General features: G+C 38.4%; 2 protein-coding genes across 2 annotated transcripts in view; one reads left to right on the forward strand and one right to left on the reverse strand.

Moving 5' to 3' along the window:
• The window catches only part of SLC49A4 (solute carrier family 49 member 4), a 98,776-nt gene that overhangs the window by 70,764 nt on the left and 1,322 nt on the right, over window positions 1-26,690 (reverse strand). Inside the window, exon 2 of the mRNA XM_061167010.1 lies at window positions 18,404-18,497. Within this exon, the coding sequence (XP_061022993.1) occupies window positions 18,404-18,497 (94 nt within the window). The remainder of the gene's footprint in view (window positions 1-18,403; window positions 18,498-26,690) is intronic.
• LOC133073492 (EKC/KEOPS complex subunit TPRKB-like) lies at window positions 855-1,678 on the forward strand. Its single transcript, XM_061167011.1, has one exon. The coding sequence runs from the start codon at window positions 1,133-1,135 to the stop codon at window positions 1,658-1,660; it is 528 nt and encodes a 175-aa protein (XP_061022994.1). The 5' UTR covers window positions 855-1,132; the 3' UTR covers window positions 1,661-1,678.

Genomic DNA, 26,690 nt, shown 5'->3' on the forward strand with positions numbered 1-26,690 from the left:
CTGCTGCTAAGTCACTTAAATTGTGTCTGACTCTGTGCGACCCCATGGACAACAGCCCACCAGGCTCCCCCGTCCCTGGGATTCTCCAGGCAAGAACACTGGAGTGGGTTGCCATTTCCTTCTCCAATGCATGAAAGTGAAAAGTGAAAGTGAAGTCGCTCAGTTGTGTCCGACTCTTAGCAACCCCATGGACCGCAGCCTACCAGGCTCCTCCATCCATGGGATTTTCCAGGCAAGAGTACTGGAGTGGGTTGCCATTGCTTTCTCCGGATACACCAATGGTCACCCCTTATTCATTTCACAAATATTTACTGAAGCCTATGATTTGTGCCATGTACCAAAGTAAATACTTTCAATAACCTTGTTTTATTTATTATCACAACATTATATGCAAGATATTATTATCTCCATTTATTGAAATGTGAAAGCTTTGGCTCGGAAATATAAAAAAACTTGCCCAAGTGCTAACAGGCAAAGCTGAGATTCAGACCCAGGTCTGACTCCCAATTCCATATCCTTGGAGACTGCCATTTATAGACACCTAGTAAGTGCCTCCAGCCCTACAAATAACACAAATGAGTTCAATATTTCACACGTACTCTCTTCAGGATAACAGAAATACAAAAAAGGAAAAATAAACATTATAGAATCTTCTAATGGACGAGGAACTGGTCAAGGAATCAGAGGATTTGGTCTGCACCTAACTACTTTAATGCTCCTGGGTAATATGTCTTTGTGGGATCCCATTCCTTCTCCCATAAAATGAAGAGATTAGTTTAATTTCAGTCTGCATGCCATGAGTATTTCTTACGTGAAGGTACTATAATTACAGATCCCTAGGTCCTTTCCAGTCTCAGACTTTAATTGCAAGGCTCAATGAAGAGTAGTTCCTTGATTCCATTTCATTTGTTCTTGTGCTCAGCCTTCCTCATTACCGTATTCTGTTCAGTGCTCTGTCCTGTTCCCTGATGAACACGGAACCTGAAAACCCTTTTCCCACATTTCTTTTTCCACCCCCAACATAAACATTCACATTCAAAAGTAGCCTTGAAGGAGAAAAGAAGTCAGAAGCTCAAAAAGTACAGAAATGAGATGGACGGGGACATGACGTAGCATCCTGCTTATCTATGAAATGCAGTTAACACATCAGCTGGACCTATTTCCTGAATACAGGGTGACCCTTCTGTTATTTAAAGATGTAAAAAATGCTGCGGGCTTGAGAAAAAAGGCCATGGAAGGTGCCATTGATGGCTCATTAATAAATCCTACAGTGATTGCTGATCCATTTCAGGTAATTGTGGCTGCAAACAAAGCAGTTCACCTCTACAAACTGGGGAAAATGAAGACAAGAACTCTATCTACTGAAGTTATTTTCAATCTTTCCCCAAATAACAATATTTCAGAGGCCTTGAAAAAATTTGGTATCTCAGCAAATGATACTTCAATTCTGATTGCTTATATTGAAGAGGGTGAAAAACAAATAAATCAAGAATACCTAATATCTCAGGCAGAAGGTCATCAGGTTCCTCTGAAAAATCTCCCTGAAATAACAAATATTACAGAAGTCAAAAAGGTATATAAACTATCTTCACAAGAAGAAAGTATTGGAACATTATTGGATGGTATCATTTGTAGAATGTCAACAAAAGATGTTTTGTGAAATGACAGAAATATTAAAAAATTTTCAGCTTTTATTAAAAAAAAAAACCAAAAAGCACAGACAAAAAAAGGGAAGTGAGTCAACCTCTTCTGCTTTAGAGGTAAAGGAAATGAAAGGAACAGTATACATGATCTATATATACTACTTTTTTTCTGTTCCTTTTGCTTTTTAATCACTGTGTGGGTGTTAGATCTTCCTTTTAACAAGAACCACTTTGATAAAAGTTTTTTGAATGTAGAAGGGAAAATAAACAGGCATGTGGGTAGAGGTAGGATTCTTAATGTAGAAGCATAAGTGAGTGGGAAGTAGAATATGTGAATTACGTCTGCTCAAACCTTTGTACATGTTGGAAAAATTACTTAAAGACAAAGTAGCTTCCAGAATCATTAATATTACTAAATTTAGGGAACCAAAGACATTTAAAAATATGCTCATGTAAGGGGAACTATTTTCTAAATGACAAACACAATTAAACTGTTTATAAACCAAATACCTCCTCCAAATGCCAGAGGATCCCCAGCTGTCACACAGCAATTTCATCACAGAAATATTCTTGAAACACTGTCATTAAGTGGTTTTAATCATGACTCCCTTAACCATGACTGTGACGTACGACAATCAAACAATGCATGATGGCTTATAATGGTAGCTGCTGTGACATTTAACACCTTTAATGAGGTGTTCCTGAAAGACTCATCCCATCTAGAAGAAGGACTGGAATGAGCAAGTCTTATTATGCCTAAAGATTATGTTAAGAGTGGAAGGAGAACATGGAAAGAACAATCTGTCGAAAAAAAGAACACTTGCCTGGTGACCCCGACTCAGGGGAACCAGGCTCAGTTCCTGGTCGGGGAACTAGATCCCACAAGCCACAACTAGGAGTTCACAGGCTGCAACTCAAGACCTCGTGTGCCAGAACTAAGACCCAGTGCAGCCAAATAAATAAAGAAATATTTTTTAAAAACCACTTGATAGAACAGAATGAATCCTGAAAATTAAGGTGTAAAACTCAAATAATTGACATGGCTCAACTTTTGCTACCTCTCAGTGGAATCATGAAAAGATTATTTTCCAAGCAGCAAATGTACGTGTCATAGAACGTGTGAGCTTGAGATAATATGAGGATCATCGTAGTCCAGTTTACTCAATGCACAGATCAGGATATTTCTAACACATGTATACCTGCTAAAGTCATATCGAGAGCACATATGGTACTAAGGACAATTCGGATGGCTTCTAAGTCTAAAAGGTCACCAAACTTGGGATTGCTGGGGTCTTTGTGCATCTACAACATGGATTATCAAAGTGAAAAATCACAGTGAAAAACATGTGGATTTGGTGCTTAAAATTATTCTAATTTAAATAATTATGTGCTTTTTTTTTGCATTAAAAGTCATCATACATAAATGCACTCCTCATAAATGAGTTCAGTAGGAGAACTGGAACCTACAGGATCGGGGGTTATCCTCTGAATTCGTGGGAAATCTGGCAGGGAAATCCAGTCCCTGCTCTTCCCAGCATATTTAAATCTTCCAGAACTTAGTTCTCTTCCTTCCTGAACTTGTATCCTACAATCCCTCAGGACTTGTCACTTACTAATTGGTTATAAGCACTGCCATCTGGTGACCATGGCATAACACCAATGTGTAATGTAAAGATTTTCATGTTTGCCTGACATAGGTTTCTGTCACCTACCATTAACCTACCCTGTTTTAAGAAATTAATTTGTTTGTAAAAATATATTTAGAAATAAAATTAAGTTACATATATATACATACACACACATAATATAAAGTCTAGTTTTTCCATTTAATAGTAATACAAAATTAGAGGTATGTTTTTTTCCTGAAAAAGTGTTGGCCCTAAGACACAATAAAACCATACAGAACATTACCATAAATTCTTTAGAAATGACAATTAAGAAGAGGAAATAATTATAAATTCTTCAATACAAGCTGTGTGTTGTTTAATTCATTCAACCAACATGTACTGAGTATTCACTATGTATTGGGTAGGGGCTGTGATAGCAATAGGTGCATGGGAATTTAAAATTAAAAAGCTAAAACTCTTTAAGTAGAGTAGCCAAAGAGTCACTTACCAGCACTATATTAGGAATATAAAGAAAAATAAGGCAATAACTAGTCTAAGCTTGTGAGGCCTGTGACAAGACTATCAATGGTGGTCCGCCTTCCTTGTCCTCTGACCTCTGACTGGTCTATAACACAGGGGCTTCACATGTTCGCACATGGACCTGAAGGTCAATCCCATCCAAGCTCCATCTATCCCCTTCCAAACAGCTGCCCCTTGGCTATCCTTTGGGCCCAGGGAGCACACCCCAGGGATGCAGTTCATCCTTGGAAGAACGGACCTGGGAAAGAGGCAGAGCAGGGATTGCTGGGGTCTTGTGTAGCTAGAAAGTGGTGATGGGCAGGGCAGACATACCTCTTTGGCTCTACAGACTCCTCACCCCACAGGGAATGGCAAAGCTGAGGGAAGGCCACAGTGGAATCCCCTCAGGCACGGAGTCTAGGACAAGGACTTGCTGGCACTGGCAACAACAGTGGGTACAGAAAAGAGATGGTTTGGAGGGCTGTTGAGGTGGTACAATAGGTATGGATACGTGAATGACTAGATGTGGGGGGTGATATTCATAATTCTGTAAAAATGTCCAGTAAGTGCTTGACTACAGGTCACAGGCTAAGGAAAGAGGTCTGGGATGAGACATATATGATGGGGTTGAGGAAGAAACTCTGGAGGACCATAACTTTTAAACAGTCAGAGGAAGAGGAGTCTAGAAAGACAACAGAGAAGGAGCAATTACAGAGGTAGAAAAAAATGAAAACCAAGAAAGGCTGGTGTCATAGTAACTAAGAAGAAAAGGGTTTTAAAAAGTGGAAAGTGAGGTGCCAATAGTTTCAAATCAAACAGAAAGAGGGTTTAACTGAAATGTAAGCTCCTCGGTAACAAGGAGGTCTTCAATGATCTGAGCAGAGGCAGTTTCAGCAGACTGTTGAGGACTGAAGTCAGACGTGTAAGAAAATGGAAATTTACATTTAGACTCTTCATTCCAGTTGTTAAAAACAGATGTCAGAATAAGAACTAGGTACATAAGCTTAACAGTGTGAAAAGGAAAAACACGCAGCTTAAATGAACAGTCTGAACAGAAAAGTCTCTCTGCCTTCACGTGCTGAGAGAGAAATGCCAACTTGTTGTGATTGTTGTAATGCTTTCGAAGCACTCCTGAAAGAAGATGGCTTTCAGAAACTTGTAACTATTGATCTGAGTTGGGTGTTAAAAAAAAAAACACAGAAAAACAAAAGAGGTGTTATCCACAATCTTCCATTAAGTAAAGTAGGTCTCATAACTTAATGTTAAGTTTTCTGGATCATCACTACATGCTTTAGTTTTATTTTGCAGTTATCAACTAAGTTCCTTGTGGGTCAGGGCTGTGGTTTCTAAACTCCTCAGAGTGAGAAGAGAGTGGGGATGCTCTCTAGGATCCAAAACAGGGAACTGGGATCACGCGGTTCAAACCTCACAAGGTTCCACCACATACATCACATCAGTTCCACTTTTAAGTTTTAAAAAGCTTATAGTCAGCAAAATAAAAAACAAATTTTCCCCCACATTTGGGAAACAAAACTTTTAGAAAAAGACACTGAGAGTGGTAAGAGCAAGGTCAAGGCTTCAGCACTGTCTCAAGCACCGTGCACCACAGGAGGGCAGGCAGACGTTAGCAGTACAAGGACGTAGTTCTGGGTGGTAAGCTCTGGAGCATAAGGGAGCTTCTGAAGGAAGCTGTCTGGTTAATTCAAGGGGTCTAACCCTGGCTTCCTCACCTGAAACTTTGCGCCTGATGAAGATGGGTAGTCATGTATTGGTTAGGAGGCTGCAGGTGTCCTGACCTCTGCAGCTCAAGCTGTGACAGATGTGCAAGGCTTTCCTTCATCCCAGTCTCCTCTCACTGGTCCCTTAATTTACTCCCTCTCTTTCTCTCCCCCTAGCCCACCGAACTTCCTTTTCTTCCCTTCTTTCTCGGGTCTTTTTTCTTTGTCAATTTTTTTCTCCTTACCTAGCTTCTGCCTACTTCTGAGGCCTAGTTTGTGCCTTCCCCACAGGCCAGGTGGAAAACAGGGGAATTTCCCTAGTGGGCTGAGACGATTAGATCAGAGCTTTGGGAGTTTCTCCAGCACTGGTAGAATCAGGTGGTAAAAGCTAGGAAGTGGGAGCAGTCCACTAGCGTCAGTACTGCTGAGCCTGGGGACCCCTGCCATGGCTGGGCTGTTTGCCTTGGTCCTGTGCACATCAATCATTGCTCCTGTTGTGGACAGGCTGGGGCTCAGGGGCATGTGGTGTAGCATTGATGCACAGCTGTATTCCTTTTCATATGATTCAATATACTATAGCCTTTCAAACAAATGCCAACAGCTAAAGTTCAAACTGAAGACCTGTAAGTTCATGTTTTCTCATAAACTTGACATTTGAGCTTGTATGTAATGATATTTTGCATCCCAATCTTTTGCTTTCTGACATTCTGGAACAAATACCTAGGATTCTTAAATTATTTTCTACTTAGAATAATATGATGTTTCAGAATTAGAATTTTTATAGTTGGAAGAGACTTCAAACAGCAGCAAGATAACCTACTCTCTTCATTTTATAAAAAAAAAAAAGATATGAGTTCCAGAAAAGCTAATAATACATTTTAAATCACACTTATTTTATAACTTATAACATTCTTTCTCCACAAAGTATTAGTGAGGGGAGTCCAAAGTCATACTAGCTGATGGTTAAGACAATGCCAGAAATAAAAATTAAACCTGATTTCATCAGTCCACGAATCTTTCTACTTTTCCACATGGCCTCATTCTGAAGGTTCTCTGTAACTAACAGTGATGATAAAAATCATTGATTACTGAAATAACCCAAGGGTCTCAGATCTAAAAAAGGCATGCAGTAGTTAGCATATTTTTATTATGTGCAGAGAATCATGACGAGCACTGGGGATAACATTAAAGAGTCAACATTTTAGAAACTGAGCAGCTATTTCCTTACTGTAAGTCCAGTACTCTTAAATTCAATGCATTTTTAATGATTCAGAATCCATAAAAATACTCGTCTCTAACACTTAACATGCCAGTGGTTCAAAAGGTTTCTCTCAACTTCCAATCCTTAATCATCCTTCATGAGAATAAACTCTTGTATTAAAGAATTTCCTGGATATTGACAATGGTCCAAAGTGCTAGAAATAGCTTTCCTTTATTTAGTGTAAGAAAGTAATAAAAAGGGAGAAACAGAGCGAAATGGTGAAAAAGAATGGGCTTTCTAAAGATTTTTACCATAGCCTCAGTTTCTTTTATGAAAATCTATTTCCCTTTTGTACCCTTTAGTAATTTTGGCCAGTTATGATTCAATTAAAAATACCTACTGCATATCTACTATGGTCAAGGCATCTTCAGATAGACATTAAAGGTAATATAAAAATAAGTACTACAGTCTTGGCCCTAAAGAAGCTTATAATAATAACTTATCACGTACAGTTATAAAAAGTTCATAAAAATACACAGTAAAAAAGAATATTGGGTTAGATATCAAAAGACAGCTTCTAGCCTTAGCTAAATTTATTAACTGTATAATCTTTGGTGAACCACTTACTCTCTTTCTGTTTCAATTTCCCGAAAGGTACTTTAATTCACAGGATTATTATTAAGGCCAAATACGATAATCTCTCAGCAAGGCACAGGGGAAAAACGGACTTAGCCCTGGTCTGAGAGAGACCTACTACTTCCCCCTACTTGGTCTCATAACATTTTCCTTGTCTCATAACTTTTACTTTATTTTCTTAGTTTAAAAGTATATATACTTGTGTATAGAGAAGGAAAAAAATCCATAAGTCTTTTTTTTCCTCTTTTTTTAATGCATCTCTCAATTAAAACTTAGGCACGGGTAAATATAGATATTATACTGAATATACAGTTTTATGCACTAAATCATTTTAACTTTATACTCTACATAAGCATTTTTTCATTTCATTCTTTACAATCATAATTATTAATGGCTCCATTGATAGTGTATCACACAGATGTACGAAAACTCACTTGATATTTTCCTAATGTTTACTTATTTGCTAATATTAATAATGCAGTTGTGATAATCTCTGTATGAAAATATTTGCCATTTCCAAATTGTTTCTTTAGGGTCAACAGGTTGGAGGGTGTGAATATTTTCTTGTTGCTTAGTCGCTAAGTTGTGTCCAACTCTTTTGCAACCCCTTGGACTGTAGCTCACCAGGCTCCTCTGTCCATGGCATTCTCCAGGCAAAAATTCTGGAGTGAGTTGCCATTCCCTTCTCCAGGGGATCTTCCTGACCTAGGGACTGAAACTGTCTCCTACATTAGCAGATGGATTCTTTACCACTGAGCCAACAGGGAAGCCCCTTATGAAATATACTCCAAAGTTGTATTTCAGAAGGGTCTGAAGTAATTTACATTCCCATCAACAGTGGTTGGCAGTGTCTGTCCCACCAGCACTGAGTGCCCATATTTTAAAAATATGCACATAAAAATAAAAAAATATTTTTTCAATTTTAATAGAAAAATAAAAAATACACAAACACACACAAATTTGGTGTGTTAGTCTTCTACTGATGTTTTAACAAATTGCCACAAATTTAGTGGCTTTAACATAAGACCATTTATTATCTTACAGTTCTGTAAATCAGAAGTCCAACATGGGTCTCACTGAGCTAAAGTCAAAGTGTGGCATGGCTATGTTCCTTTCTGGAGACTCTGGAGAAGAATTTGCTTCCTTGCCTCTATCAGCTTCTAGCAGCTGCCTGCTTTCCTTGGTTCCTGGCCCCCTTCCTCTATCTTCAAAGCCAGCAACAGGGATTTGAGTTCTTTTCACGTTGTATCTCTCTGACTTCCTCTTCTATCTCTTATTTAAGGGCTTTTATGATTACACTGGGTACACCTGGATAACCCAGGATACTCTTCTGATTTTAGGGTCAGATGATTAGCAAACTTAATCCCATCTAGAATCGGAGCTCTCCTTTGCCATGTGACAGAATACATTCACAGGTTCTAGATATTAGAAGGTGGACATCTTTGGTGGATGGGGGCATTATTCTGCCTACCACACTTGGTAAGGTCAAAAGGCAACTCCTTGTTCTAATTTGTATTTCTTTTTTGACTACTGGTCTTTTTTTCCATTGGCATACTATAATTTTTCTTATTTTGAATGAGTGCTTAATATATTTATGTATATTTATTTACCTGTTCTTGCCTTTATTTTGACAAATATTTTTCCTTTTGGTCAACTCTGTTTTAAGCTTAACAATCTGAACATTTAATTTTTTTATGGTAGATAAACATATGCTTTATTTGTCAAACATAAAAGAGAGCTCCTAGCACATTTCAGCAATACAAAATTGGGCAATCCAACAAAACAGTAATACAGTTGGCCCTGTCTATCCACAAGTTCTGCATGCCAGATATGGAAGGCAGACTGTTCTATACCATTTTATCTAAGAGACTTGAGCATTTACACTTAATAAGTGTAAAGTTCTTTACAAGTGGCCACATGTATCAATTTTGCTCTTTATAATTTTCCTCTGTTTTTCATCCTTTAGAAAAAAATTTCTATGTAGAGATCAGATAAATATTCCTATATGTTGTTTTCCAATTAAATATTTAACCATTTAGTTCATCTGAATTTATTTTGGTGCATGGTATGAAATGAGGATCTAATATGATCTTTTTCTCCTAAATAGACAGCCAGTTTGCCTGTGGGAGAGACAATAAACTATTTCTAATTTCCTTTTAGGTACATAACACCCCAAGTTTGTGCTAGGGTAAGTTACAGTTTGCATTTCCAAGCTCCACTTGCAGCGAGGTGGGGCCTTGTTACCAAGTTTGGGCCAATGTGATGAGAGTAGGAGGATTTCAAGGTCAGCCCCATGGGAACAAAATGCTCTCCCTGGTCCCCGTCTCCCTCTCCATATGGGATTATGGGATGCAGTGTGACTACAGTGCTGATGCATTGCTCTGGACTGTCCTGCCAAGGTCATCTTCCTAGGGGAGCAACAAGATAAAGGAACTTAGGTCCCTGTGTAGGACAGAGCTGCCTATGCCTAGGCCTCCCTGCCAACTCTGGACTATCACATTAGAAAGAAATACTACCTTGTTTGAGTTACTATATTTTGAGATACCTCATCATAACAGCTTAACTGTTCCTTGATTGAGAAATTAGCTGCAGAATAGGATTTTGCATTTGAAAAGGCATTTGGCACTGGCTTAGTGGTTAGGCTGCAGGCTGAAAAGGCAGGTGGCTTGTGAGATACAGCAAAACCACTGCCTGTGATGACCTAGAAATGGGTGGGAAAAAATCAGACTACTCTGTTTCCACCTCTTGCTGATTTTAGGATGGCACTACAAGAGAGGGGGAGGCAAACAAGTGTTGGCTGGTTTGCCAGCACAGACAGAAGGGACAAGAGCTCTGCTAAGAGAGTTTCTCTTTGCACAAGGCCTACTATCCAAATTTAATGAGAATCTAGGAATTTGAAGCCTCAGGTTGCTTCTGTATCTTTAAATGGCAGGAAATAATGTCTTTTAGAGCCTGTCTAGCAGCAAAGATCAAATTAAAGGTGTTATTTTCCAACCAGGCCTAACTTTTTTCAGATGGTATCCATGAGGCCACCATGAAATTGAGGGGAAAGGGATAAGCTGAGAGCAAAAGGAGTAAAGGAAAGGAGATTCAGCAGGAGTAAGAACCATAGCCTTAAGTAAAAATCTTTGGGTATGGCTACATTTACATGAACCTACTGGATGTAAGTAGATAAGAAACCTACTAAGTGTTTGAGGGAAGTGTGTCACCAAAGACACCACAAAATGGTTCTATGAAACTTAAAGATTGCTTGATTCCTAAAGCAATCCTTAGGTCCCCAAATCAGCACCAGCAAACACAAAAGGCACAGCCCCTAAGAATGGCATATGTTGCAACTGCAGGTGTATTCACTATGAACAATGGACCCAAAAAGAGTCTTCCCAAGGTCAAAGCCAAAAATCACAAAGAACAATCAAAGGAGTTACTCCCAGAGAACCATGAAGACCTGATAGAAGCCAGAGATTCTAGATTTCAAGCTAGAGGCAGCGACTGGACAGAACTGTGGATATTCTTCTTTGAGGAAGGACGAACATGTTTTCTGCATAGGCAGAGGGGGCACATGTATACCTGGAGACATTAGATAGCAGAGACTATGAACTGTCTTTTTACATCCATTCCCACTTTCTTTCGTTATAGTATACATGCATTTGTTGTTGTTGTTGTTGCTATTATTTCTTAAATTAAATTACAAACCAATTTTGTTACGTGGGACATAGGACAAATCCTCCCACTTCTACAAAAAGAAACCAAATATGACATTCCATGGGGAAAATGAGGCTTCCATAATCTTCAACAGGATGTACTTGTTTCTAGCTAAGATTTCCTACCCAGAAGAGCACTGCTTAATTGAGTGCTCTGTACCACTATCTCTGTTTACACTGTGATCAGTTCAGTTCAGTCACTTAGTCATGTCTGACTCTTTGTGACCCTAGGGACTGCAGCACGTCAGACCTCCCTGTTCATCACCAACTCCTAGAGTTTACTCAAACTCATGTCTATTCAGTCCGTGATGCCATCAAACCATCTCATCCTCTGTCGTCCCCTTCTCCTCCCACCTTCAACCTTTCCCAGCATCAGGGTCTTTTCAAATGAGTCAGTTCTTCACATCAGGTGGCCAAAGTATTGGAGTTTCAGCTTCAGCATAATCCTTCTAATGAATATTCAGGACTGATTTCCTTTAGGATGGTTGGATCTCCTTGCAGTCCAAGGGACTCTCAAGAGTCTTCTCCAACACCACACTTCAAAAGCATCAATTCTTCAGTGCTCAGCTTTCTTTATTGTCCAACTCTCACATCCATACATGACTACTGGGAAAACCACAGTCTTAACTAGATGGACCTTTGTTGGCAAATTAATGTCTCTGCTTTTTAACATGCTGTCTAGGTTGGTCATAACTTTCCTTCCAAGGAGCAAGCATCTTTTAATTTCATGGCTACAGTCACCATCTGCAGTGATTTGGGAGCCCCCAAAAATAAAGTCTGCCACTGTTTCCACTGTTTCTCCATCTATTTGCCATGAAGTGATGGGACTGGATGCCATGATTTTTGTCTTCTGAATGCCGAGCTTTAAGCCAACTTTTTTACTCTCCTCTTTCACTTTCATCAAGAGGCTCTTTAGTTCTTCTTCACTTTCTGCCATAAGGGTGGTGTCATCTGCATAGCTGAGGTTATTGATATTTCTCCCAGCAATCTTGATTCCAGCTTGTGCTTCATCCAGCCCAGCATTTCTCATGATGTACTCTGCATTTAAGTTAAATAAGCAGGGTGACAATATACAGCCTTGATGTACTCCTTTTCCTATTTGGAACCAGTCTGTTGTTCTATGTCCAGTTTTAACTGTTGCTTCCTGACCTGCATACAGATTTCTCAAGAGGTAGGTCAGGTGGTCTGGTATTCCCATCTCTTTAAGAATTTTCCACAGTTTATTGTGATCCACACAGTCAAAAGCTCTGGCATAATCAATAAAACAGAAATAGATGTTTTTCTGGAACTTTCTCACTTTTTCGATGATCCAACGAATGTTGGCAATTTGATCTCTGGTTCCTCTGCCTCTTCTAAAACCAGCTTGAACATCTGGAAGTTCATGGTTCACGTATTATTGAAGCCTGGCTTGGAGAATTTTGAGCATTACTTTACTAGCGTGTGCTGCTGCTGCTGCTGCTAAGTCACTTCAGTCGTGTCCGACTCTGTGCGACCCCATAGCAGCCCACCAGGCTTTCCCGTCCCTGGGATTCTCCAGGCAAGAACACTGGAGTGGGTTGCCATTTCCTTCTCCAATGCGTGAAAGTGAAAAGTGAAAGTGAAGTCGCACAGTCATGTCTGACTCTTGGCGACCCCATGGACTGCAGCCTACCAGGCTCCTCCGTCCACAGGATTTCCCAGGCAAGAGTACTGGAGTGGGTTGCCATTGCCTTCTCCAACTAGTGTGTGAGATGAGTACAATTGTGCAGTAGTTTGAGCATTCTTTGGCATTGCCTTTCTTATGGATTAGAATGAAAACTGACCTTTTCCAGTCTTTTGATAGCTATATATATATTTTTTTTTTTCTTTAGCATCCTTGCGCTTTAACTGGGGGCATTGCTGCTGAGCTACATGTCCAGCTCCTCTTGCAGATAGGTGTGGCCATATGACTAAGTCTGTACCAGTGGGGTGTGATTAGATTTAATACATACAGCTTCTTGGTCAACACTTAAAGATGTAGTCACTTGCCCTGGATGTCCTATTTCTCCTTCCTGTGGACTGGAATGAAAGCATGATAATGAGTCAGCTTTGACCACCTGGACAGGAATATTACCACAGGGGATGTTAAAACAACAGAAAAGGAACTTGAGTTCCTGGAACAGAGCTGCCTGCCTGGTCTGGGGCAGCCCATTATCTTTCAGACTGTTTCTTGGGAGAAAAATAAACTTATTTATTTATTGAACTTGTGTTTTTTTTATCTTTTTACACAGCTTAGCCTATCCTTTAGAAATAAATAGTCTGTCAATAAAAGTTGACTCCCAAGTTTTGATTTACATAATGAAATCTAGGAATCAACATTTGTTAAGTATGTCTATTATGTCCATTTTCTTTCATAAGTGCTTATACTTTTAATATTATTTTAGGTTAGATATATTTACAACACATATTTTTGCTACTTTGTATTTTAATTTTATGATTTATCTTAGAAGCATGAGGGTTCAGGGTTTATGTAGTCAAATCTACACATCTTTCCCTTGTGATTTCTTTCATTGTTTTCACACTCAGAAAAGCAGTCTCTTATCTTTCTTTCTCTTACTCTCATTATTGAAGATCTGATGTGATCATTTTAGATTCTCTTAATTAGTGTTTTCACTCCAAAATGTGATATTAGCACATGGTAAAGATATTCTCAAGCAGAGTTAAGAGTATAAAAATAAAAAGTAAATCTCCTTTCCACCCCAGACTTCTAGGTTTCCAGGCTTCCTCCTCAAAAACAACCAACGGTAATGGTTTCTTTCAGCAACAGTCCTTGCCAAATACATTCCTCCCACTTTTTTTCTAAGTAGGAATATATTAAACATAATACTATAAACTTAGTCTTTTCTAAAACTCAACAATATATCTTGGAGATATTTCCAAATCAGCACTTACCAGAACTTTTATTCCCTTTTCATAGCTACATACTATTTCACTGTTTACTTCATCATCACTACCCCTCTGCTGAAGACATTTGGGTTGTAATCAGCCTTTTGCTGTTACAAGCAAAACCATACAAACATGACTGTCCTTCCAAAATGATATAACTTTATATGTGGGCTAATTTTCTAGAAGGACAACTACTGGGTTAAAGGACATGTACATTTTTAATTTAATAAATACTGTAAAAATGCCCTCTAAATAGAATTCTCCAAATTACTTGTAACACCTATTTTTTCCCCTATACCTCAGGCAACACAGCACATTATCATACTTTTTCATCTTTGCCAATAATCAGATACATAATTGCCTTTTCATTTTTCTTTAACTATGATGAAGTTGTTGAATATCTTTTCTTAAGATTTGTATTTCCATTTCTGTAATTACTTACTCATATCTATCACTCATTTTCCTATTGTCTTGCTATTTTTCTCATTGATTTGACAGAGTTCTTTTCAACTAAGGAAATTATCCATTTGTCTTATTGTTGCAAACATTTCACAGTTTTTAACTTTTCTTTTGACTTTGTTTTATAGTATATATATATATGTGTGTGTATTTTTATAGTATATTTAATCATGCAGATATACTAAACTTTTACATAGTCAAAAGTATTATACTTTTCTATGGCTTCTGAGATTTGTGTCTTAGTTGGAAGGCCTTTGCCATTCTAAGATTATTCAAAATTAGTCTCATATTCTAATATTTCTATGGTCCATATTTTATACTTAAATGGTTGATCCAACTGGAATTTACTTAAGTGGTAGGACAGATATAGGGCTCTTCCTCATTCATTTTCAGATAGCTAAGCAGTTATCATAAAACCATTTACTAAACAACTCATTTTTTTCTGCTATGATCACTTTAGATTTAAGATTGTCAGCTACAAAGCATTTCACAATGGAGTATATTTCTAGAAAATCTACGTTTACTAGAACCATACTATTTAACTATTTATCATATGCTAGTAATCTATTATTAATATTAATAAAAATTACATTGATTTGAAAGATAATAGATCATGGAAATTACTGGATACACCTATGATTAAAAGCAGATATAACCTACTATAAGTTCACCTTCTAGAAGTCTGTAAATTGTTTACTATGCATGCCATATTGCATTTCACACTATAGAGTAATGCCATCTAGTATTTTTTTTATAATTTGCTTCCCAATCATAGAAGAAATGCTTTATAGTTCATTATTCTAAGTTCCTTATTTATTTGTGGTGTTAATAAGAGAAAAGTGGCAAAATAATTTTTCTTCAATTTTCATTGGTACTATGTAGATAAAAGAAATACTGATACTATGAAGAGGTAAAACACCATTAGGAAGGTGGTATCAATAGTTGTAATTGAAGAAAGGGCTTATCAGAAAGCTGCTTCTCTCATGTCTTAAGACTCATAAAAGCTAAGCTACAGGAAGTAAAAGGTACAGGGTCACTATTCAGAAGGCTGGGTCAGAAGCTCAAAAAGCTTCTAGTGAAACACGGGCACAGAAACAGATTGCTAAATACTTGTTTCAGTGCTGGCTAAATGCACAGAAGGTCTTTATCCCTTCCGGTTCAGTGTCAAATGGGAGTCTTAAGCTTAAAAGTGGTAATCTAATGAGGCTTCTAGTAAAAAATAAGCATTCTAACTGTAGCATTTTCATTGTAACAGCTGCATGTGTGTTGTTAATAATATTGCTCTAAAGAAATATTGCATGGACATAAATGAAGTCTCATTTCAAGGGGATAATATTCCCATATTCTTTATATGATAGGTGAACACACAAAGGATGGAAAATTCAATTTATACTTTCTTTTTATGAAAGGTTCAATCTCTCAGAACTCTTTCTTTCTTCTCTTTCCTTTCTATCTTTGTTTACATTTCTTTATGAGCTCTATTTATTTTTCATACCATTTTCTCCACCACAGAGTCAACTCTTTATTAGTCCTATAATTTTATATTTAGAAAGGATATCAAGGGATATAAAACTAGAGATAAGCAATAGAATAGATGGCCCAAAACAGAAGAAGAGCTACCAGAAATACTAGGAAGCATTTGTAAAGAATGCACTATTGAATTTCAGCTTATACTGTAATTTGTACTTAAAAACTGTAGATGCTTAAAAAAAAAAACCAAACTGTATATTTGAAAAATTTGAAAAATTAAGAACATTTCAAACACAATGAAACTCATCTGTTAAAATCTCACTCAGAAGGATAGGACATGAAGACCAGCATTCCACAGGAACCCAAATGATATCTGCCTTTAAAAATATGAAACACTTATACTCTCAATTTTCTGGAAAGATAACATATTTTGAAAATCTGAAAATGAACAGCATTTATTTTGAAAATGAAAAATTCTGTTCCAAATAAAAGTCAACATCTTGTACCTAAAATCTACTCCTTCTCCTCCTGGGTCCCGTGTGTCTGTTAATGGAATCAACAATGTCAGAGTCTCCAAAGTGCAACCTCAGACATATCACCTCTGATGTCTTTCTCACATGTTCTCTCTGACACCTATGCTATCCTTTCCATTCCCACAACTTCTCAGGGGGAAGTCATTCTGGACTCCTCACTTTCTGTTATTCACTTTATTCAATCATTAACAAGTCCTTCAAAATATAATCAGATTTGACCACTCCTCACCACCACCATGCCACCACTGTGGCTCAAGTCAGCATCATCTCTCATGTGGTTTATTGCACTGATTCCCTCCCTGGTCTCCTCACTCCTGCATCCTCAATAAAGCAGCCTGTGACCATGGTTCTCTTCAGCTCAGAGCTGCCAATGATTTTCTAGCTTGAAAAAAGTTGAAGTCCTTACGAGGTCTTGAAGGACCTGGTCTCACACTCCCATCACCACCCATGACTGGTCTCATTTCCCAACCCTCTTCCCATAACGTCTCTGGTTTGGCTCCAGCCCAGCCAGGCTTCCTGCCAGGTTTGCTCTTCTCTTCCCATCCTTTATACTTGCTGTTCTCTCTGCCTTACATAACACATCATCCATCCATTCATTCCTCCAGGCTTTACCCTCAAAAGGTATCTTCCCAGTAACAGTTTTTTTTGCCCATTTTCCCCGGAAATTTCACCATCCTTTCACTTCTTTCCTATTTCAAATCCTTCTTTCCTATTTTTTGTCCACAGCACATACTATATATTTAACTTACTTATCTAGTTTATTGCCGTCTTCCCAACTGGAATGTAAACTGCACAAGGCAGAGATTTTCCTACTATGTTTTCTGCTGCATTCCCCATGTGCAGAAAAGAGCTTGGCACACAGGAAGAGTTCAGTGAATTTAGTTGAATAAATGAACTAATAAATGAATAAACAAATGAAACAAAAGGATGACTCCAGCTTGGGCTCTCACACTGCATCCTTCCTGGTCTCCTGCTGGCACTCTTAACCCTCTGTAATCAATCCTACAGCTCAATCCTACAGTCTTCAAATCAATAGTTTACCTAATATAGGTCTGATCCTATTGCTGCTCAGATTAGGAACCTAAGTGGCTCCCAACTGTCCAGTGAGGAATTATGGTTCTAAGGGATGGCATCAATATCATGCATAATCAGGATACCCTTTTCTAAACTCATCTCTACATACTGCTTTCTTATGCTTTCTTCTGTATACCAGTATCTCCCAAACGTCAGTCATTTACAGCTCCTTGTTAATGGGAAAAATTTTCTCAACGGCTCTTAAGGTCAAATCCAAGGATTCCAGTTTGATAAACACTAGGAAACTGACATCCTGGTCAATAAAGATGTTTTTTCAAATTACAGATTATTATTAGTTAAAAAAATCTTCTAATACTATAACCAAAAGGAAAACAAAGTTCTAAAATCTTCATATACTCTGTATCCCTTGAGAATAAATCCATATACCCCAGGTGCAGAAATGCTGCTATACAGAAAAGAAGCTACCTACCCATCCCAGAAGAAACCTGTGCTTACCTGCCTCTGTGCCTTCATTCTTGTTGTTCCTCTACCCTGGAATATCCTTCCCCTAACTATAGGTATCAAAATTCTTTTTGTCCTTCAATGCCTACTTTAATCATCACCTTCTTTATGAAACCTTCTTTCTGAGATCCTCAGCCAAAACTTCTCTGTCTCTTGTGGCATTACCTATTAATACATTATTCTTCCTTTTGTTCTACTATTATTTTCCCATGGTTATTGTAGCTCCTGGATAGCATGAAGATTAACTTATTCTCTATGTATTTACCCAACAATTAGTACAGTATCTTCCATATGACAACTAATAAATGTACACTCAATTATTTACCATGTCAGGGGAAAAAAACGCTACTATAAATATGACCCTCTACTGATTTTAAAAACAGAACTGTTTACTAAAACCTTATAACCAAACATATATAATACACTGATAACAGACAAATGTGGAAAAAAATTTTTAAGTTATTTATATGATTTACCTTCTTTTAAGCATTAAGTCTGATACAGGGATGCACCTTAGACCAGTTCCCAAAACCATAAGAAAGGACGTCAGAAGCACAGTTATCCGAAGACCTAAAAGAAAACAAAAATATCTGGATTATTCTCTATTTTCTCTTCAAGTAAGTCAATGTTAAGAACAAAGTTTTTTTTAACTTAATCAGACTGGTATTATATTCTAATATGGCCTTTCTCTGTAACTCCCAACATGGGAAGGGAGAACTCTATATGCTGAAAATGAAATGATTTTAACTTTAAGAAAAAACCTGAACGATCACATCAAGGATTGAGTAAAAACTTCTATGAGGTCCAGTTTTTTTAAATGAACGGCTAATAGTGCTTTGTTCAGATATAAGACTAAAATATATAGAGAATAATTTTAAAAGATATTTTAGTTTTATATCTCAAATATAAAATTTCCAATTTTCAAAGGCAAGCTGTTAATTTAAAAAATTCTAAACTGCCCCCATAGTTTTTTTTTTTTTTACATGATAGATTATTGCTTTAAATTTTCTCAAAAAATGACAAGTGGCCAATTACTTATTTTATCTTATAGTCAGGACAAATTTGTTATAGGGTCTTAAGAGATAGTCCATTAGAATCCTTTGACTATTAATACAATAGTATTAATATAATAGTATTTAATGTTGTTGATTTATCAGATGGCTTTCAACTTATAGAATGATGTTGTTAAAAAAAAGGAGAAAGCATGGTTTCGGGTTTTAGAAGATAATGTGGATCAGACAGCTCTTCCCTTTGTATCCCAAATATGATCAACGATTTTGAAAATATGTGCCAATGGTCAGTTATGTGGATAACAGAGCAAAAGAAAATATAAAATGTAAAAACAAAGTCACCAAAACCAGATACAACAGTCTGGCTGTGGCTGAATAATATAACAAGATTCTGTCTTCCTATTGTTGGAATGCTGCACTTTTCTTAGCACTAAATTAATGCTGCCTTACTGTTTTGTGGCAGCCACATCACAGAGGTGGCTCATATGGAGTATGTGGCAAAAGTAGCAACATTTCTTCCAATTTTTCCCAGACCCAACACCCTTGAAACCATTTCACAGTGAATAGACTTAAACTGTTTAATGCAAATTTTCTCTCTTTTTTTTCCCCCAGAGTTTTCTTTTCTTGGCAGAAGGGAGATGGTTAAATGTTTGGTTTCCAAAGGGCTTCTCTGCTTGAAGGAAATTGAAAGTCAACAAAACTATAATTATGCAGATTAAACACAGCAAGGAAAATAAACTTGAGATTCAGATCAGGCACACACACGCTACATTGAGGATAATTTGTGACATGAACTGAGTTAGCTTTATATGATCTGAATATGATTAATATAATTTGGCAGAAGGAATAACATAGAAAATTGTGCTCAGGAACAAGTAATGCATACATACTGCTCATTTACTGCTTCTACTAACAACGCAGATTTTAAAACCACATTACAGCCACAGGAAACAAAGTATAATTAATAAAAAGTACATTCATAGTCATAAATATCCTAAACTTGCAAACTGTTGCTCTTATAAGGTCATACTGGGTGCCCTGAGATAGTGGATAAAATTTTATCAATTTGGGTCTATAAGGCTCACGTTCTACATTATGTTTATTTCTTCCTAGTTGGTTTGTAATTAAGGTAAATAGCCACCAAGTGGGCAGTGGGGCATTGTTTATAGCCCCAGGGTCCAAATAACTAGGTTTCCTATTACTGCTGCTCAAAGCTAGCACAAAACAGCTGATATAAACTTTCAAGAATAAAGAAGTTGTGAAAATCTGATTACTATAAAGCAATCTTACAGGCACAACTTGTGGCTTTCTTATTTTTAATTGTTGCCAAATATTATCCAATCCACCTCAATTGATGCTCAGTTTTGAATAGAATGCTTTCTTGCTTTCTTGATCTCATTTGAATTTTGACAAGGCAGGACTCTGTAGTTTCGTGTACTCAAAAAGACAGCAACTGACTTTGACAAGAAGTATGAATTCCCCAGGAAAAATATGCTTAGGAGACATCTAGGACCATCACATAAATAAATCCCAAGAGATTACAGTACTAGGATGTGAGTGCAAAAACCATCTGATGAAAGGTACAGGAATAATTTTGGAAAACTAAACATGATTGATAATAAAAATAAATTCTACTCAAATATGGCATCCAACTTTGCAGTAAGCCCCTTTCCAATGGATGATAGCGCCTTTGCTGGGAACCTACTGGGTACAGGAAGACAGCCTCCACAATTGGTGTCTAAATATCATGATACAAAATTGAGTGCCAAAAAAAAAACCACCCAACCCCACTCCACCACACACACACACACATCCACAGTGGATGCATGGAAATAAGTTTTATCTGGTAAAACTGTCCTCCTCAGGCTCCCTCAGCTGGAGTGAAGTAGCTCTAATTGCTCCTAGTATAGACCACTTGTCCCTATCCCCCACAGCCAGAGCCTCACCACCTGGATCTGCCTCTGAGACTATGAGGACTAATTACATTGTGCCTGTTTTTCCTGTTTACACTAGTCACAAAAGACCCAAGATTCACAGGTCATCCTTATCCCAATATGGCTTCACACATCCTAAAATCTGACCTAATCTCTGCCAGGGTCTGAACTCCCAAAATCTTTCCACTGTGCCTTCTGGAGCTCTCAGAATCTGCAGATCAGTGGAATCCCCCCATTATCAAGCTCTTTCATAAACAGTCTTCATCTTTTTACTCCTCTGAAACCTCTTCCCTGAGGACACTGCTTCCCCAGCCACTTCCAGATCACTGTTCCTCTCTCCTCTCTAAATAAAACTGCCAGTCTCTTCTCTCTTGATGCTTTGATTTTCACTGGTTGAAGCAGTATGATGATGATGTGCCTTGCTGTAGTTTTATTCAGGCTGCAATTTGTCCTGTGTGGTTTTGTTTACACTATTTCTTCTACTAGGATTATTATATTTCTGGGTTTAAGGATATCAACAAATTTGGAAATTTTCCTGGCATTATTTCTTCAATCTCTCCCTCCTACCCCATTTCATCTTACTCCATGCCCTCTTCCCTTAACCAATCTCTTTTCATCTGGGACTCTTAATTATACATATATTAGACCACTTAAAACTGTACTGCTCACTGATACTTGTGGGGTTTTTCTAATCATTTTTTTCATCTGTGTTCCACTTTAGATAGTATTTATCACTCCATCTTTAAGTTTGCTAATCTTTTCTTCTACAATGTTTAATCTGCTGTTAAAGCCTATCTAGCATGTTTTTTTCTGGTTTCAGACAGATTACATCCTCATCTCCAGGAGTTTAACGTTGGTTTTTTTTATGTTTTCTGTGTCTCTCCTTAACATGCTTTCTTCTATCTTCTTGAACACATGTAATATACCTATTTATAGTAGCTGCTTTGATGTCCCTGTCTATTAATTTTATCATCTGTGCCATTTCTTGGTCTGCTCTGAGTGCTTTTTCTCCTTTTGAAATGTTCTATTTTCCTGTTTCTTTGCATGCTTGGTAACTTCTGATTTGGATGTCAGACAATCTGAATTTTAACCTGTTGGGTGACAGATTTTTTTTCAACTCCTTTTGAACAATGTTCTGGGATATAGTTACTTTTGATCTTTTCAAGGAGTACTTTTAAGTTTTATTAGGTGGAACCAGAGCAGCCTTTAGTCTAGAGCTTGTTAGTCATTACTGCTGAGGCAGCACCCTTCTGATCATTCAATCCAACCTCCTATGTATTATGAGGTATTCCCATTTTGGCTGTTGGGAATGGAAACTATTCCCAGACTTGCATGAACTTTGAGGATTGTTCTGCCTGCTCCTTTCTGGTAGTCCTTTTCTCAGACTTGAGTAGTTTCCTCACGTGTAAACTGCTAGTCAGTGCTCAGCTGAAGACCCAAGAGGAACTCCCTGCAAATCAAGAACTCTCTTTGTGTGAACTCTTTTCCTCTCTGGTATTCTTCCCCAAGAATTCTGGCTATGATGGCCTCTTAAACATCTCAACTGTCTCCTCAACTTAGGGAAATTGTGGGGCTCTGTTTGAACTCCGTATCTTTGGGTGAAGCAATTGTAAGGATCACTGTCCTGCTCTACCTATTGTCCAATGTTTGAAAACCACTGTTTCATATACCTTGATTTTGTTTTCTGTTTTGAGTAGTTTAAGATGGAAGGATAAATCCAGTTCCTGTTACTCCATCATGGCCAGAAGAGCCATTGACCCAGTTCTGACTGTCATGCTCACCACTCCCAGCTATGACTGCCTACAGACCACCACATACCTGCCTCCACATCATTCACCCTCAAGGCTTAAACCTGTTCTGGCTCTTTATTACTTCTGAGGACACTATATCTTTCATAAATCTGGTGATTTCAATGCAAGAGATGACCTTTTCAATATCCAGGCCTCTCAGTCTCCTGACTTCTTATTCCACGATCACGTCCTCTACCCTACTTTGGTTGCCCACTCTCTTGGTTAAACTCTGACCTTATATTTACCATAACTGCATCCATGACACAATCCCAATTTCAAGCATCCCATTCTTCAACCATGACCTTCTCTCCTTCCCACTCATTCCTTCCAGTACTCTAAATTCTTCATCCATTGGGAATAACAATTTTGGAGCCTACTACTTTCTCTCATCCATCTCATGTGTGTCTTTTTCTCCTTTACCTAGTTTAGATTCTGCGGTCCATTGTTATATCACTCTCTACATAATCCTCTACTCTGCCTGCACGTAGTTAGTCGTACACATTTGGCAAACTGCACCTCTTGTGATCTCTCTCTTTGCCAACTCTGCCCATGCCTGTGCTTGCCCAACAGAACAGGCTGGAGGGAGACACACAACCATGCTAACTGGTCACACTTTTTTTTTTTAGTATATGTGCTGCCGAAGCGAGCACAACTGGTCACACTTGAAATGAATGCCCAGTCACTTAAGGCAGTCCCTCTGAGCTGTCCAACAATCCTACTACAATCTCCTAGTTTGCGTATTCTCTCCTTTCCTAGGAAATAGTATTACAATTTATCACATCTCTTCAATTTCCCAAGAATTGTTCTCCTAGCTTCATTGTCAGATGGCAATATTATTTCTTATTTTCTGAGAACTATAAACAATGATAACTCCCACAAGCTCCTAGCACCCACCATCTGCATCTGTAATCTATACGCTCTATCATTTTTTCCATTACCATTGAAGAATTAGCTGTCAATACTTCTTTCTAAGGCCAACCTACCTACTTGTGCTCTTGAGGACTGCATCCCATTTTGTTTACCCAAGGACATGGCTACGGCATTTCCTCCCCCTCCCTCTAACATTGTTATTTTCTCCCTTTCTTCTGAATCCATTAGGACATTGCATTCCAGAAAAATGCTTTAATATCTCTTATCTTTAAAATACCTTCTCAGTAGTCACATTCCCCCCTGGCTACTCCTTCATTTCTCTGCTGCCCTTTACAGTGTGTTTAACATAAAAGTCTACACTCTTGAACTTACCCCCACCACTCTAATGAGACTATTCTTTTAAAAGACACCAAAGATCTCCACGTTACTAAATCTAAGGCTCTACTCTCAGTCCTCACTAGCTGGTTCTTCCTTATCTCTCCAAGCTCTAAATGTTGGAATGCCCCTGGGCTGTCTTCTTCTGAAGCAACGTCCCTCTCCACAGGTGATCTCACTCAGCTCCAAGACTCTAAATACCATTGCTGCTGTTGCTGCTGCTAAGTCACTTCAGTCATGTCCGACTCTATGTGACCCCATAGACGGCAGCCCACCAGGCTCCCCCATTCCTGGGATTCTCCAGGCAAGAACACTGGAGTGGGTTGCCATTTCCTTCTCCAATGCATGAAAGTGAAAAGTGAAAGTGAAGTCGCTCAGTTGTGTCCGACTCTCAATGACCCCAAGGACTGCAGCCTACCAGGCTCCTGCGTCCATGGGATTTTCCAGGCAAGAGTACTGGAGTGGGTTGCCATTGCCTTCTCTGACTAAATACCATTACAGGTTGACGACACACAAATTTATTGCTCAGGCAATAAACTGACAGTTTCAGCTCAGTTCAGTTCAGTCACTCAGTCATGTCTGACTCTTTACCACCCCATGAACTGCAGCATGCCAGGCCTCCCTGTCCATCACCAACTCCCGGAGCTTACTCAAACTCATGTCCATTGAGTCGGTGATGCCATCCAACCATCTCATCCTCTGCCGTCCCCTTCTCCTCCCGCCCTCAATCTTTCCCAGCTCTTTTCAAATGAGTCAGCTCTTCGAATCAGGTGGCCAAAGTACTGGAGTTTCAGCTTCAACATCAGTCCTTCCAATGAATATTCAGGACTGATCTCCTTTAGGATGGCCTGGTTGGATCTCCTTGCAGTCCAAGAGACTCTCAAGAGTCTTCTCCAACACCACAGTTCAAAAGCATCAGTTCTTCAGCTTAGCCTATCCTATTTCAAATAGGCATTTCAAATTCTTGACCTGCAGGCCAGATTCATGATCTATCCCCAAAATGCTCCTCCCACAATCTTCTACATCTCAGTAAACTGTAGCTTGATTCTCCCAATTACTTATGCTAAAAAAAGTTGAGAAAGATCTTAGAATCCTCCAATTTCCTCATACTTCACCTCTGCCTATCCATCAAAGAATACTGGCAAGTCTACTTTCAACATGTATCTGGAATCCAACCCCTTCTCAAGTCCTTCACTACTTTCACCCCAGTTGGAAGTCATCATCAGCCCCATCTGAGTTGGTCCATTACCCCTTCAACTGGTCTCCCTGCTGTGGCTCTTGTTCTAAAGATATTAACAGTCATCATTTTACAAAACCTCCTGCTCAAACCTTCCAGTAGAGTGAGCCCTCCTCACATCTTCACGACCAGCATCCTTACAGTGGCCTTGAGGCTCAACTCAGCCACACAAGCCTCATTCGAAATTAAAGCCCAGTCACTTAAAGTAGGCCCTCTGAGCTGCCCAACAGTCCTTCTACAATTTATTTCTCTACTATGTATCTTTCTCAGATATGTCAAACAAGTTTATGACCTTTGTCTTTGTCCCAAAGAGTCTTGTCCAGAATTGCCAAGGTGTGTTTCCTTTCTCCCTCAGGTCTCTGCTCAAACACACATTATCAGTAAGGCCTTCCCTGACAGTCTAGATGAAGTATCACCCAACCACATCCCCTTTCTCCCCTGCCTTACTTCCATTTTTCTCTAAAGCATTGATCACCATCGGACACACTAAGTATTTAATTTTACTGTCCTTTGGTGCCTGGACCTCCTTATTAGAATGTAGGCTCCAGAGAGCTATGTCCCTAGAGCTCAGCACACATTTGGGTGCTATCTCCTTCTTGAAATTTTCTTCATTGGCTTCCAGGGCACACACCCACTCTTGGCTCTTCTATGATCTCACTAGGTAGTCCCTCTTTATCTCCTTGCTGGAAAATGAAAAGTGAGAGAGTACAAAAGCAATTTCAGGAAGATAACTGGTTTTCTACTAAGTTGGGTGGGAATTATATATGTGTAATTATCCTATATATATATATATATAGTGAATATAATTATAATAAAAAGGACAAAAATTAGCATTTTTCTACGTTAAAAATATAGTTGGCTAAATTTATGGAATAATATTGAAAAATGCTCCTGTTAAAAAGTTAAAAGAAACAATAAAATAGCCTTTCCCCTTAAGTTATCCAACCTGGTAAAGAATGACAGAGGAATTGTCACAGATTGAAGGAGATTGACAAGAAATAACAACTAAATGTAATTTGGGACCCTTGACTGAATCTTAGAACTGGGGGGGTGGGGGGGGGGGAGGGGAGACATTCGTGGAAAAACTAGTAAAATGCAAATAAAGTCTAATGTAGTTTAAAGCAAATAAATCAAAACAAAGAAAACCCCCATTCAGTACAAGAAACTTTCTCAGCAACTAGCACATATCTCTGCCTGGAAGTTCCACACTTTCCAGGGCGGGATACTTTCATTGTAAGATGGTTCTTTCCAGTATCCCTTTGAGTTACAGCTTCTTGTAACTTCACTCAGTTTAGTTCTTCCTTCTAGAACTATGCACATTAAGTCTAATTCCTCATTTACTTGATTTCCACACATTTATATCCTGCTTGAAGTTTCTCTTTGAAGCTTGACACACCCAATTCCCTTCATTTGACATATTATGATTTTTATACCCTTTACATTCTTGTCACACAACTTTTAAAGGACTCCACTTTGCCAATGGCCTTTCAAAAATTAATGCCCAGAACTGAACATTAGAAGCATGCCAAACTATTTCTCTTCTTTTA

Source organism: Dama dama, chromosome 19 (genome assembly GCF_033118175.1).
Source record: "Dama dama isolate Ldn47 chromosome 19, ASM3311817v1, whole genome shotgun sequence".
Classification (NCBI taxonomy): domain Eukaryota; kingdom Metazoa; phylum Chordata; class Mammalia; order Artiodactyla; family Cervidae; genus Dama; species Dama dama.